The sequence below is a fragment of the Simochromis diagramma genome, unplaced genomic scaffold (genome assembly GCF_900408965.1).
Source record: "Simochromis diagramma unplaced genomic scaffold, fSimDia1.1 OVJJ01000445.1, whole genome shotgun sequence".
Classification (NCBI taxonomy): domain Eukaryota; kingdom Metazoa; phylum Chordata; class Actinopteri; order Cichliformes; family Cichlidae; genus Simochromis; species Simochromis diagramma.
Genome location: NW_024387269.1, coordinates 96879 through 109396, shown reverse-complemented (window position 1 = coordinate 109396; position 12518 = coordinate 96879). Strand labels below are relative to the sequence as shown.

Sequence of the window (12518 nt, the reverse complement as noted above, 5' to 3'; positions counted from 1 at the left end):
TCTCCTTGTCAGGGTCAGTTTGGATCCCAAAGCCCAGAAGCTGGTGGGACTGCTGAGGTACTATCTGTCCCAGTTTAGCCCAAAGTACAGGAGAGGCAGCGTAGCAGATGAAAACCCACCAGACGCACTGAAGAAGCCCCTGGCACAGTGAGCACACCACATACTCAACACAGGCGTGGGAGGTATGGATGAAATGGGACTGACAGAACGTGTCTCGCTAAGATGAGCTGCAGGGTACACTCTGAAAGGTGAAGCTAGTATATCAGACACACAGATATGCAGAGTACTTCATTCTGTTAGTAGTACAGTATTTTACACACACCTCTTACATACTCTGTACCCACACAGACCCAAAGATTGAGCGCTTTTGTCGTCATAGCTTGATGGATATAACCAGGACTTGTCAAACAGGTGTCAGTCACATCATTAGTAGGTTGCTGTACTCTGATCATCCATCAGTTAGTAGGAACATAAAATCATCAGGGAAATGTGACGGGATAGATGAACGCTGCTGTTTATGTTCATGCTTTTAGCTTTAGGTGAGGTGCAGTCAGGAGTACTTTGAACGAGCAGCACAATGGAGACTGATGGCCTGTAGCAGCTTCTTTTTTTCCAACAATATCTTTATTATTTTTTACATTGTAATGACTTACAAACAGTCCAACATTCTAAATACTACATGAACATACACTCCTCTCAGACAGCAAAAAGAAAACAAAAAAGTCATCAGATTTATCACCCTGTTAAAGGCCTAAATTTATCATTATCCTAAATCAAATGTCATTGCCCTCAGTCCTCGTCCTCCTCAGATAATACAAATCCTTCTACAAAATTCACAAATGGTCTCCACACCTTCTCAAAAACATCCAATTTCCTTTTCAGTATATATGTTATCCGCTCCAATGGCAAAGCCACCATCATTTGTTTTATCCACTGTGTGATACTCGGTTCCCTTGTTCTTTTCCATTTTAGTGCGATTAATCTTTTTGCTTGTAACAAACCCATATCAATAAACATTCTGTCACTTTTTGTGTACCTCATGTTTTCTGGGTACAACCCCAGAATAAGGAAGCCAGGATCCAAAACAACCTCTTTGGATAATATTTGTTTCATAGTTTGTGTTACTGCAACCCAAAAAGAGCCTATCTTCCTGCAATCCCAAATACAATGCCAAAAGTTACCTTTATCTTCATTACATTTATTACAAGTGTCTGGAATATTAGAGTTGTACTTATTCAATTTTTCCGGAGTAACATATATTCGCATTAACATTTGTATTGCAACAACCTTAGTCTAGAATTAATAGTTTGTTTATGAGCTTTTGCACAAACCAATGCCCATTGTTCCACGGATACGTCTTTCTATAAATCATTTTTCCAGGCGTTCAACCTTCCCAAAGAATTGTCAGATGTTTTGGACCTAATCAATTTATATATTTCTGATATTGCCCCCTTTTTTTTTTTTTTGAACTGCTTTTGCTAATTATGTCTTCCAATTCTGATTTTGGTGGTTTGGTGGAGGTATTATTTCGATTCGCTCGAATGTAACTTCTAATTTGGAGATATTTGAAAAATTGCTTTCTATCTATATTATATTTATGTCTAAGCATATCAAAGGACATATCTTGAGAATCTGTTGCATACAAATCTTGGATTTTTTGGAGTCCTTTAATTGACCATTGTCTAAAAACTTCATCCTCTCTTCCTGGTCTGAAATCCTGGTTTCCCCACATCGGTGTAAACTGTGACAATACAACAGGTTCCTTCATATATCTTTTTACATCATACAACACTCTGACCATGTTCTTTACCATTGGATTTTTCGCCTTTTTAATCAAGTTTATTGCTGTGTCTGAGAAAAAATATAAAGGTAAAGGTGGATGCAAATTAATACTTTCCATCTCTGACCATTGCGGGGCGTTATTTAAGTCAAAATAGTATCTTATAGACCTGATTTGACATGCCCAGTAATACCACTCACTATTTGGACACATGACACCACCCTCGTTATATGGTAGATGCAACAATGATAATCTTATCCTTGGTCTCCCATTTTTCCATAGAAAACCGAGAACAAGCTTTTTGATCCTGCTAAACCAATCAACAGGAGGCGGCAGGGGGATGTTCTGATACGCATAAAGCACCTTTGGCAGTATACTCATTTTGTATATATTAATCCGACCAATTAAAGAAACTGGTAGAGACATGCATCTGTCCACTATCTCTGTTATTTCTTTAGAAAGTCTTTCATAGTTATTTTCCACGATCTCACTTAATTTGGGCGAAATCATTATTCCTAAGTACATAAAGTCCTTTACTGTCTTAAAATGAGATGTTACTATGGGTGGGTTTTTCCTTTCTTCTTCATTTAGTAATAAAACGGATGATTTAGATTTGTTAATGACATACCCTGATATTTGACCAAACTCCCCTATCAATCTAAGCAGAGCGGGTATAGATTCTGTTATTTTAGAGAGATATACTATTACATCGTCTGCATACAACGAAATCCTATGTTCTACTTCATTTACCATAATTCCTGTCAATGATAAACTCGAACGTACGGCTATAGCAAAGGGTTCCATAGCTAATATAAACAACAGTGGGCTTATCGGTGAGCCTTGTGGACATCCCCGTTTCACCCTTATTGGTTTAGAGATATTTTTGTTTGTCAAGATTTCAGCAGTTGGATTTGAGTGTAATAATTGTATCCATCTTCGAAACACATCTCCATAACCAAATCTAGTCAGAACATCAAAAAGATAAGGCCACTCGACCCTATCGAATGCTTTTTCAGCATCCAGTGAGAGAAAGGCCCTCTCTGAGGAATTGTTTAGTTCGTCTATAATGTTAAAGACTTCTCACATTATGTAGACCTTGGCGCCCCAATATAAAACCGTTTTGATCTCTATGAATTACTGAGGGGAGAGTATCTTGCAGACGTGTTGCTAACATTTTACCCAACACCTTAAAATCAGAATTAAGTAAGCTTATCGGCCTCAAATTTTCACATTTATTACTCTGTTTTCCTGGCTTAGGTAACAAAATGATTAGTGATCCTGTTACTGATTTAGGAAGACTTCCTTTGCTTAATGATTCCTGATACATTTCCAATAGTGGTTTCATTAATTTACTTTTAAATTTTTTATAAAAATCAATTGGGAATCCATCTGGTCCAGCTTTTTTACCTGATCTCATGTTGTTAATTGCCCTGCTTATTTCCTCTTCGGTGATTTCTGCATCTAATTGTTGTTTTACTTCGTCAGCGATAGTAGGAATATTTATTTTATCCAGAAACGCATTTCTGGAGTTTTGATCTGATCTATCCTGGGATTCATAAAGTTTTTCATAATAGTTTCTAAATTCCTTGTTTATTTCAATCGGATCCATTATCATTTCCCCTTTGCTGTTTATAATCGACGTTATATTTTTCTGCACTTCCAATTGTTTAATTTGCCATGCCAATATTTTTCCAGGTTTCTCTCCTTGTTCATAAAAAGACTGATTTAATCTCAAAATGTTCGAAGCTGCTCTATCTGCAGATTCTTTATTATATTGTGCTTTTAGAATTAGCAAGTCTTTCTCTATTAATGGGTCTCTACTTTTGAACACTAGTTCCTCTAGTTTTTTAATTTCCTTTTCCATGTGCTGTCTTGTTTTGCATTTTTCTTTAGATTTCGATGAAGTATATTCTATCATAACTCCCCTTAAACATGCCTTAAATGCCTCCCACCTAATGCTAGCTGATGTCTGTGAGCTATTTATAGTAAAATATTCATCTATTTCTTTTCCTACAAAAGTGAGGAATCCTTCATCATTCAGCCATTTCTGGTGTAAGCACCATCTATGTTCAATTAAGTTGTTATGTGTATATATGATATTGCAGGGAGCATGATCCGATATTAATATACTGTCATATGAACATGTCTTTATGTTTGATAGGAGGCTCGCTGATACTAAGAAATAGTCTATTCTGGAATACGTATTAAACGTTTTTGAATGGCAAGAAAAAAGTATATCATCAGGTTTTAACTGTCTCCAGATGTCTATCAAATGCAGTTCCTTCATGAAGTTAAGAATTGTCTTTCGGCTTTTGTTATGGGCCTGATCAGTCCCAGTCTGTCTATCCTTACTGGGATCCAGAACACAGTTCCAATCTCCTCCTATGATGCATTTTCCGTGGAGTGATGAAATTGTGAGAAAAAGATTAGTAAAAAATGTATCATCATCTGTATTTGGTCCATATACATTAATTAAGTTAATGGTTTCCTGTACAAGTAATCCCTGGATGATCAAATATCTACCAAATTTGTCTTTAATTACATTTTTGACCTGAAAAGGTACTGATTTATGTATTAATGTGATTACTCCCCGAGCATTGGATCTAAATGGTGCTGCATACAACGAACCCTGCCACCTCCTGCCAACCTTAATATGTTCCTCCTCCAGCGAGTGCGTCTCCTGAAGAAAAATTATTTTTGCTTCCAGATCTTTCATTTTGTTCATTACTTGCTTAATCTTTTTATTTCTTTTTAGGCCTCTACAATTCCAAGAGGTACATTTAACTTCCAATTTCCGAGCCAACACGCCTCACATGCATTGCTAAATACTTAAACTTGTCTGAGAGTGCGAACAAAACAGAACACAAAACACAAGCTTTAAATGAACAAACCGTACAAAAGAAAAAACACAAAAAACCCCACCCACCCAGTTCCTGGGTAACCCATGCAAATGTTCTACTTCCAACGTTAACCATATACAGATCCCAGTTTTAAGATCTGCTAACTTAAAATGGCTATGGCTTTATGCCTGGCTCTTCCTTGCTCCCTGTATCCTTAATGAATCCTTTAGCTTTGCTAATATTCCACTGCCCCTTAATAATTAACTGCTTTTTTGTTTTCTTTAAACAAAAATAAAAATAAAATAAATAAATAAAACTAGACACATAAATGAAAATGAAATGAAAATAAAAGTAAAGAACAAAAGAGTAGAATAAAATAAACATCAAAAATTATCTTTGTCTGTCTAGTTATCCATGTAGATAAAACAAACAAAAAAAAAAAAACACACTTTGCTCTTAGTTACCTTTTGCTTTGATGAAGTTAACTATATCCTTTTCCAAAATGAATCATTACCCCAGATTGCTAGACCTTATAATATCTTCCTCATATCTTGCTCTCCTGGATCTGCTTTATGAAGCTTTGGACTTCTTCTGGCGTGCTAAATCTGTGGACTTGTTCCTTGTATGTTACTATCAGTTTAGCTGGTGGTACGATGCCACTTCTCAGTCCCATCTTCCAGAGTTGTTGTCGTACCCCTCCAAACTTCTGTTGTTTGTGCACCTCTGTGGCGACGTCCTCATAGAATCTCACCCTTTTGTTCTTGTACAAAATATCCTTTTTCGATCTTGCTGCTCTGAGCACCATATCTTTCTGTTTGTAGTTAAGAAAGCACATTATTGATGTTCTTGGAGGTTCCTCAGGCTTTCTTGTTGGGCCAATGCGATGTGCTCTCTCGATAACCAGAGGGCTCCTTGATGTGTTCAACTCCAATACGTCCGTTATCCAGTTTTCCAGGAATCCACAGGTGTCCGCGCCCTCATCTCCCTCTGGAACTCCGACCAACCTGAGGTTATTGCGTCGGGATCTGGTTTCCAAATCCACTACTTTATCCATCAGTACTTTATTTTCTTTCTCTAATCTTGAAATGGTGGTCCCCATCACCACATGTTCATCTTCTACATTTGAAATGCGTTTCTCCGTTTGCGCTACTCTCCCCACACAGTCAGATAATTTTTTCTGCATTTCGTTCATGGCTGCCACAACCTCATCTGCCTTGCTGGAAAACTTGGCCACTGCGCCCTCCAGCTTGTCCCAAAGTGCAGTTTGCGTGTTTGCAAGCTTGTTTTCAATACCTGCAGACTCCTCTCGTATGGCACGCTGCAACCTCTCCTCCATGTTGCCACCATCCGCGGGGCCATGTTCGCTCATGGTGGCTGGCTTGTTAGCTGCACAGGCCTCAGACGCGCTAGCTTCACCGCCAAACACCGATATCTTGGTTTGCGTGGTTGACTTAGTCTTCTCCTTGGTAGTTTTACCAGGTCCAGGCATCGTGGGTCTATAGCGTATTTCGTTTTCGTGTTTTGGAGCGTTTTTCCTTAATTTTAAGGATTTAGCAAAGTTTCTTGCAGGAGCAGTTCAGAGCTCGACCGATTGCTACGGTGACGTCATCGGAAGTCCTGTAGCACCTTCTTATTGAAACTGTGTTTAACAGGCTCATGTCTAAGCTGACGCTGGCAGACATGAATGTCCTGCTGTTTTGCTGCGACACGGAGGAAAAAGAGGAAGGCGGAGGCTGTTACAGTATCCCAGGCTGGGAAACTCTCAAATACGCAGGACTTCAGGGTAACTTTATATTCTTCAGTCCAGTCTGTACCTCATCTAGGATGGAGACCAAATGAGTGTTACTAAAGTGTTGCTGTGTTTGCAGGTCTGATGTCTGTGTTTGCTGATGTTCGTCCCAACAACGACCTGGGCCATCCTTTGTGTGCCAACCTCAGAGACGGAGACTGGCTCATAGACTTCGTCGCCAATAGGCTGATGCACAGGGAGGGGCCGCTGGCAGAGGTGAGACTGGGACTGGTTTAAGGCTCCTGTTTGTGATGACCTCTTACCACCACAGGCCACCTCACACAGGCCGGCTTCTGGGTTTGAGTTTTCTGTGTGCAGTTTTCACATTCTTCCTGTTCCTGTTGGTCCCAGTACTTCAGAGACTCTGTCGGAGGGAATCGCCACTAATGTTCATTTAGATAACGATGAAGTACTGAGTGTGCTAAAGGACTGGAGCAGCTGTTTGAGAACAAACATGACAGAAAACTATGACTGGATGAAATGTATTTGAGACTTTAATCACCGAATAAAAACAAGATGAACATAAAGGAGGGTGTGTGGAAGTGAAACGACTATCTGCCATACTGTTTCTCATGAAACCCCATAAAGTCAGTACTGCAGAAGAAGAGAAGCATGCATACAGACTCTGTAAACTGTCACTGGTAAAAACATGACAAACTTTATACTCTCCAACAATCTAATGATATTTAGTCGGCTAACACTAAAATAATTTAAAAGCCTAAGCTGACTAAAGCTCAATGAAATCCACATTAGCACTGGAGGAAATGTCTGCAACATGACTGACTCCTTAAATTGTGCTCCAAAAACCTGAACTCACAGGCTGCTAGCTACAAAGCGCTAATCCTACAAAGCGCTAATCCTACAAAGTGCTAATGCTACCGAGTCATTTGCTCAGGCCCGTGTGCGACCCAGCTGACTGAGACACAAGCTTAGATATTTCTGTCCCTGCCCTGGACCATAGTTGTTTGAGGCAGGTGCTGCTGAGTACTGAGCCTTCCTGCATCTCCTCCTTATACTCGTTCTTCCTCAAACACGGCTGCTTGTTTCTGTCAGACACAAGTCTTCATCTTCTGTGTGTCTGCAGGTGGGTCGCTGGTTGGCAGCCATGTTTAATTTCCTCAAACACATGCCCCGCTACCTCATCCCCTGCTACTTTGATGCCATCCTAGTTTCCACCTACACCACAGCCCTCGATGCCACCTACAAACTCATGTCCAGGTAGGCTGTGCTGTGTCTGTCGACACAGCAGATCTCTTTGTTGTACTGAAATGTTAGTGTACAGCTCATCTTCATCTCTGTGTCCGGTTCGCTGCGGTCGAGCGATGACGCGTACCTGTCCTCCGTCTGAAAACAGCTTTGTCCAGAACGGCTCTACCTTTGTTCGTCACCTGGCGCTCGGTTCGGTTCAGATGTGCAGCGTTGGACGCTTTCCTGCTCTGCCTCCTGTTTCTGCTCAATTAGACGACGTCCCGTACCGCATCAGTCCAATCACGGGCCAGAAGGAGCAGTGCTGCGCCTCGCTGGCTGCAGGTAACAGTCACACACATCTGATGCTGTGTTTCCCGATGAAATCTTGTTTTGAGTCACGTCTCTTTGTCAGGTCTTCCTCATTTCTCTGCGGGGATTTTCCGTTGCTGGGGCAGAGACACCTTCATCGCTCTCAGGGGACTGCTGCTCCTCACTGGTAGACACGTCGAGGCTCGGTGCGTGGCCCTGTGCACCTCATCTGATTCTCATGACACACGAGTGTATTAATTATATTAGATATCCTTACAAACTAAATTCCTTATCATGGTCTCCATAGCAACATCATCCTGGCCTTTGCAGGGACATTGCGCCACGGTTTGATCCCCAACCTGCTGGGGGAGGGTCGATGTGCCAGATACAACTGCAGGGACGCTGTGTGGTGGTGGCTGCAGTGCATCCAGGTGGGAGCTGCTGTGAACTTAAACTAGGACTAGGACTTAAACTAGAAACAAGAGAGAGCAGAGTGAGGGTACGGCGCGTAGAGTGAGGGGTGAGGGTACGGCGCGAGGAGTGAGGGTACGGCACGTGGAGTGAGGGGTGAGGGTACGGCGCCGGGAGCGAGGACTTAAAAACTTCATGTGTGGAACAGTACTGAAAGCCCTTCAATGAGACAGGGGATCAATGATGCTAAACGTCAATGTTTAACTTTCAAGCTGCTCATTAAATCTGTGTCTAAACAAACACCTTTGTGCATTCGTGCTTGTGTTCAGGACTACACTACCCAGGTTCCCAGAGGGCATGAAATCCTTAGCTGCCCTGTCACACGCATGTACCCCACTGATGACTGCGAGCCTTGTAAACCTGGAGAGGTGGTATGTGTACACACACACACACACACACACACACACACACACACACACACACACACACACACACACACACACACACACACACACACACCCCTCAGGCTGGAGCTCACCCCTGGCCCTTCAGCCAGTATTAGTCTCTCTACATTTCTACGCCGTTCTTAAGGGAAACGGGCAGAGAAGGCTGAGCTGTGACAGGAACATCAGTGGCACCAGGTCTTTTGGACTTTGTGGTCCAAGTTGTCCTCTGTAAGCACAGTCAGGCATGACACCAGTGACTGTGGCCCTGTGTACAACAGGATGCAGACTGTGTTCATGCAGCGTTCGTGTGGGATCATCATGACTGAGTGGAACAGAGAAATGTTCTTTAGGGTTACTTAGACGAGCTGTTCAGGCTGTGTTACAGGGATCGTACCAAATACTCACTTTGTGCTGTTTGACTGTATTTCTGGACGTTTCAATGAATCGCTGCACCTATTGTCCCTAAAATATGAAGAAATGAGGGGGTGGCTCAAGATTTTTGCACAGTACTGAATATATTTGCCTTAAGTTCATTTTCAGGCGGCATGCTTATCTCAGGGCTTCACTAAACAATGCAAACAATTTAACAAAGCAGTCAGCACTCGCACACTGACATACCGTCATAGCCAGCTGATGTGTAACCTTTGACCCAACAGGAGGCTACACTACAAAGACCACGATCCTAACGAGCTGCTCCTCTTATTAATCAGAGCACTAATAGTACATTTAACAGGTGCACACCTGGACTGGTACACCTGCTCCTCCTGTGTTCCAGCAGCATCGGCGTCTCTTTAATGCGACTGCTGGCAGTCACCAAATACTAGAGTGGCCCTCACAGATGCTGAGTGTTGTGTGTTTATGCCCCGAACGTTCTGTGTGTTCATACATGTGCAGGAGCAGCCTCTGTATGATGTGATCCATGAAGCTCTGTGGCGCCACTTGGAGGGCATTTCCTTCAGAGAGAGAAACGCTGGACCCAAAATAGACATGAAAATGAGAGATGAAGGTGTGTGTGTTGAATGAGTTGTGTATTCAGAGTACTTGTACACATTTTAAGAAAGTAATTTCTAACAGCTGATAAGCCGATGACATCATCTGGTTTTACTAAGTTCTTACTACAAAGATTTTTCGGGTACTGCACCTCACAACCTTTTGCTCTTTGCAGGGTTCAGCGTCGTTGCTCGGGTCGACTCCGCCACAGGTTTTGTGAGCGGAGGAAACCGCTTTAACTGCGGCACATGGATGGACAAGATGGGAGAGAGTGAGAGAGCCAGGAACAAAGGCATGCCTGCTACTCCAAGGTAACACAAACTCCTCACGCTGTGCAGTAAGTGACCCGCAGACTCCAGCTGCTCACATTCTACTGTCTCTACTGTTTTTACTGAAGTCAAATCATCAAAAAAGACTTCGCTGAAGCCCTCCGTCAGGTTCAAAGTTGTATAAGTAACATATTAAACATGCTGAGACAGCAGCCCTCACAGAGTGCCACATCTGTGGTCGAACAGCAGAGCTTGGTGTTCGGGTTCCTCTGTGAAACTTTCCCAGGGTCCTCCCTGCTGCTGGTGTCCAGCTCTCTGTGGTGGGGGTGGGGTGGGGGTGCCACACACAATATTTAGTTTCTGGGTCTCATCATGGTGCACTCTGCTGGCTATTATGAAACACACACACACGGGTTGGGATGGTAATAATGTATCAGAATAAATAAACTGTCTAGTTTCTTCAGGCTTCAATCATCTAACACAATAAACAGGAGCAGAGGAAGCTGCTGAGATCATTTGGTGTTGTCCACAGGTGTAACCCACAGATCCACGGTCCTTCTAAATGTGGCACAATTCAAGCAGCATTGTTAGAACAACGATAATAACTGACAAACACAAATGTCCTCACTCTGTGTGCCACATTTGCTGTTAGAAAGATGCAAAAACACAGAAGTTTAATTGGCTCAGAGAACTTTATATTACAATTTGAATTGACAACATCAGTGAATCAAAGGAAAGTCCAGGTTGGTACTGATATCGTGTCCTGTGCCTTTTGTGCAGAGATGGAGCAGCGGTGGAGATAGTTGGTCTGAGTAAGTCTGCAGTTCGCTGGGTGGTGGAACTTCACGCCAAGGGCCTGTTCCCATACGATGGAGTTAAATTACACAGAGATGGTATGTGACAAACTCCACTGTTTTCACATAAACGAATTCCCCATCGTCATTCACCTAAAACCAAACCACCTTATTCCAGGTAAGGAAGTGTTCATCTCGTACTCCCAGTGGAACGAGCAGCTCAGCCAGTCCTTTGAAGCTGGCTTCTGGGTGTCCGGTGACCCAGATGACCCTGATGAGAAGCACCCTGAGCTGGTGCACAAGAAAGGCATCTATAAGGACAGCTACGGCGCCTCCAGCCCCTGGTGTGACTACCAGCTCAGACCCAACTTCACTGTCGCCATGGTGGTGGTAAGCCAACCACAGCCAACGCCTCGCTGTGATCTTCAGTACTGTGTGAAAAACACTCAGTAATAATTACGTGTGTGTGCGTGTGCGCTCCAGGCTCCAGAGCTGTTCACGGTGGAGAGAGCCTGGAACGCTTTGGAGATGGCTGGGAAGAAACTGCTGGGACCACTGGGAATGAAAACACTTGATCCTGAGTAATACATTTAAGCTTCTAACTAAACGCCGCAGCACAAAGTGTGTTCAGTAACAGCAGTGAAAGACTTAAATGGCTCTTATTGTGTTGTCTCAGTGACCTGGTTTACTGTGGCGTCTATGATAACGCACTGGACAATGACAACTACAACGTGGCCAGAGGCTTCAACTACCACCAAGGACCGGTGAGTCCCACGTATGTTACTGCAGATGGTTGAACGCAGTGCTGAACAGAACGCCAACCAGAAGAAATGTTTAAAAGTACACTTTAATAATGCATCAGATCTCCACTGGTAGAAAAGTCAGAGACATGGACTCTGGGTAGAAAATCATCCACCTACAGGCTGCACTCAGAGGATTCACTGTCAGATTTCGGATACATTACCTGTAACGTGTCACACAACCTGTTACACACTTTGTGTTTGTGTGTAGGAATGGCTGTGGCCAGTCGGGTACTTCCTGCGTGCTAAACTCTACTTTGCAAAGAAGCTGGGAGAAGACACGTACACCAAAACGGTTACCTTGGTGAAAAATGTTCTGTCACAACATTACACTCACCTGGAGAGGTAGGCCGCTCTCCCCTGTACCCCTGATGAAACAACTGCCTTTTATTGCTTTTCTTTACTAACCTGTCCCTACCTGACCACCTCCACCAGGTCTCCATGGAAGGGTCTGCCAGAGCTGACCAATGAGAATGGCCAGCACTGTCCATTCAGCTGTGAGACCCAGGCCTGGTCTCTAGCCACTGTGCTGGAGGTCCTGTATGACCTGTAGACCTGTGCAGAGGGCCACCTGTTGCTCAGTTCATCACCAGCCAATCACAGCATCCACTCAGAAAAGTGGATGAGAGGGTCAGTGTAGATGGAATCACACTGTTTTCTTTTTTCCAGAGGGGGGGTTCTGGTAGCATTTCCAAATAAATACTGCAGTGCTTAAAGTGTTTACTAACCAGCCTTGATTGCATTTGTTTGTAGTTAAGTTTGCAAGCTAAATAAAAGATAAGGTCCCAGCAGAAAGCTGATGTAGCTCATATTTCCTATGTTTCCCATATGACCTGAATGCAGCACATTTTAAAGTCCAGCCAGTCTTTAGACCGTAGCAGCTGCTAAGTGTGGTGAACGTT

At 43.0% G+C, this 12518-nt stretch overlaps 1 protein-coding gene across 3 annotated transcripts in view; it reads left to right on the top strand.

The window, feature by feature from the left end:
* Positions 1-12343, top strand: part of agla (amylo-alpha-1, 6-glucosidase, 4-alpha-glucanotransferase a) — a 33219-nt gene extending 20876 nt beyond the window's left edge. For 2 of the 3 annotated variants that reach the window (XM_040002542.1, XM_040002543.1), the window contains exons 20-35: positions 13-147; positions 6273-6403; positions 6489-6625; positions 7494-7627; positions 7764-7939; positions 8010-8112; positions 8214-8337; positions 8647-8748; positions 9658-9769; positions 9929-10064; positions 10803-10915; positions 10995-11206; positions 11300-11397; positions 11493-11580; positions 11828-11961; positions 12052-12343. In XM_040002542.1, coding sequence (XP_039858476.1) covers positions 13-147; positions 6273-6403; positions 6489-6625; positions 7494-7627; positions 7764-7939; positions 8010-8112; positions 8214-8337; positions 8647-8748; positions 9658-9769; positions 9929-10064; positions 10803-10915; positions 10995-11206; positions 11300-11397; positions 11493-11580; positions 11828-11961; positions 12052-12169 — 2053 coding nt within the window. In that variant the 3' untranslated portion in view covers positions 12170-12343. The remainder of the gene's footprint in view (positions 1-12; positions 148-6272; positions 6404-6488; positions 6626-7493; positions 7628-7763; positions 7940-8009; positions 8113-8213; positions 8338-8646; positions 8749-9657; positions 9770-9928; positions 10065-10802; positions 10916-10994; positions 11207-11299; positions 11398-11492; positions 11581-11827; positions 11962-12051) is intronic. The other variant, XM_040002544.1, reaches the window with a different exon arrangement.
* Positions 12344-12518: the final 175 nt, after the last annotated feature.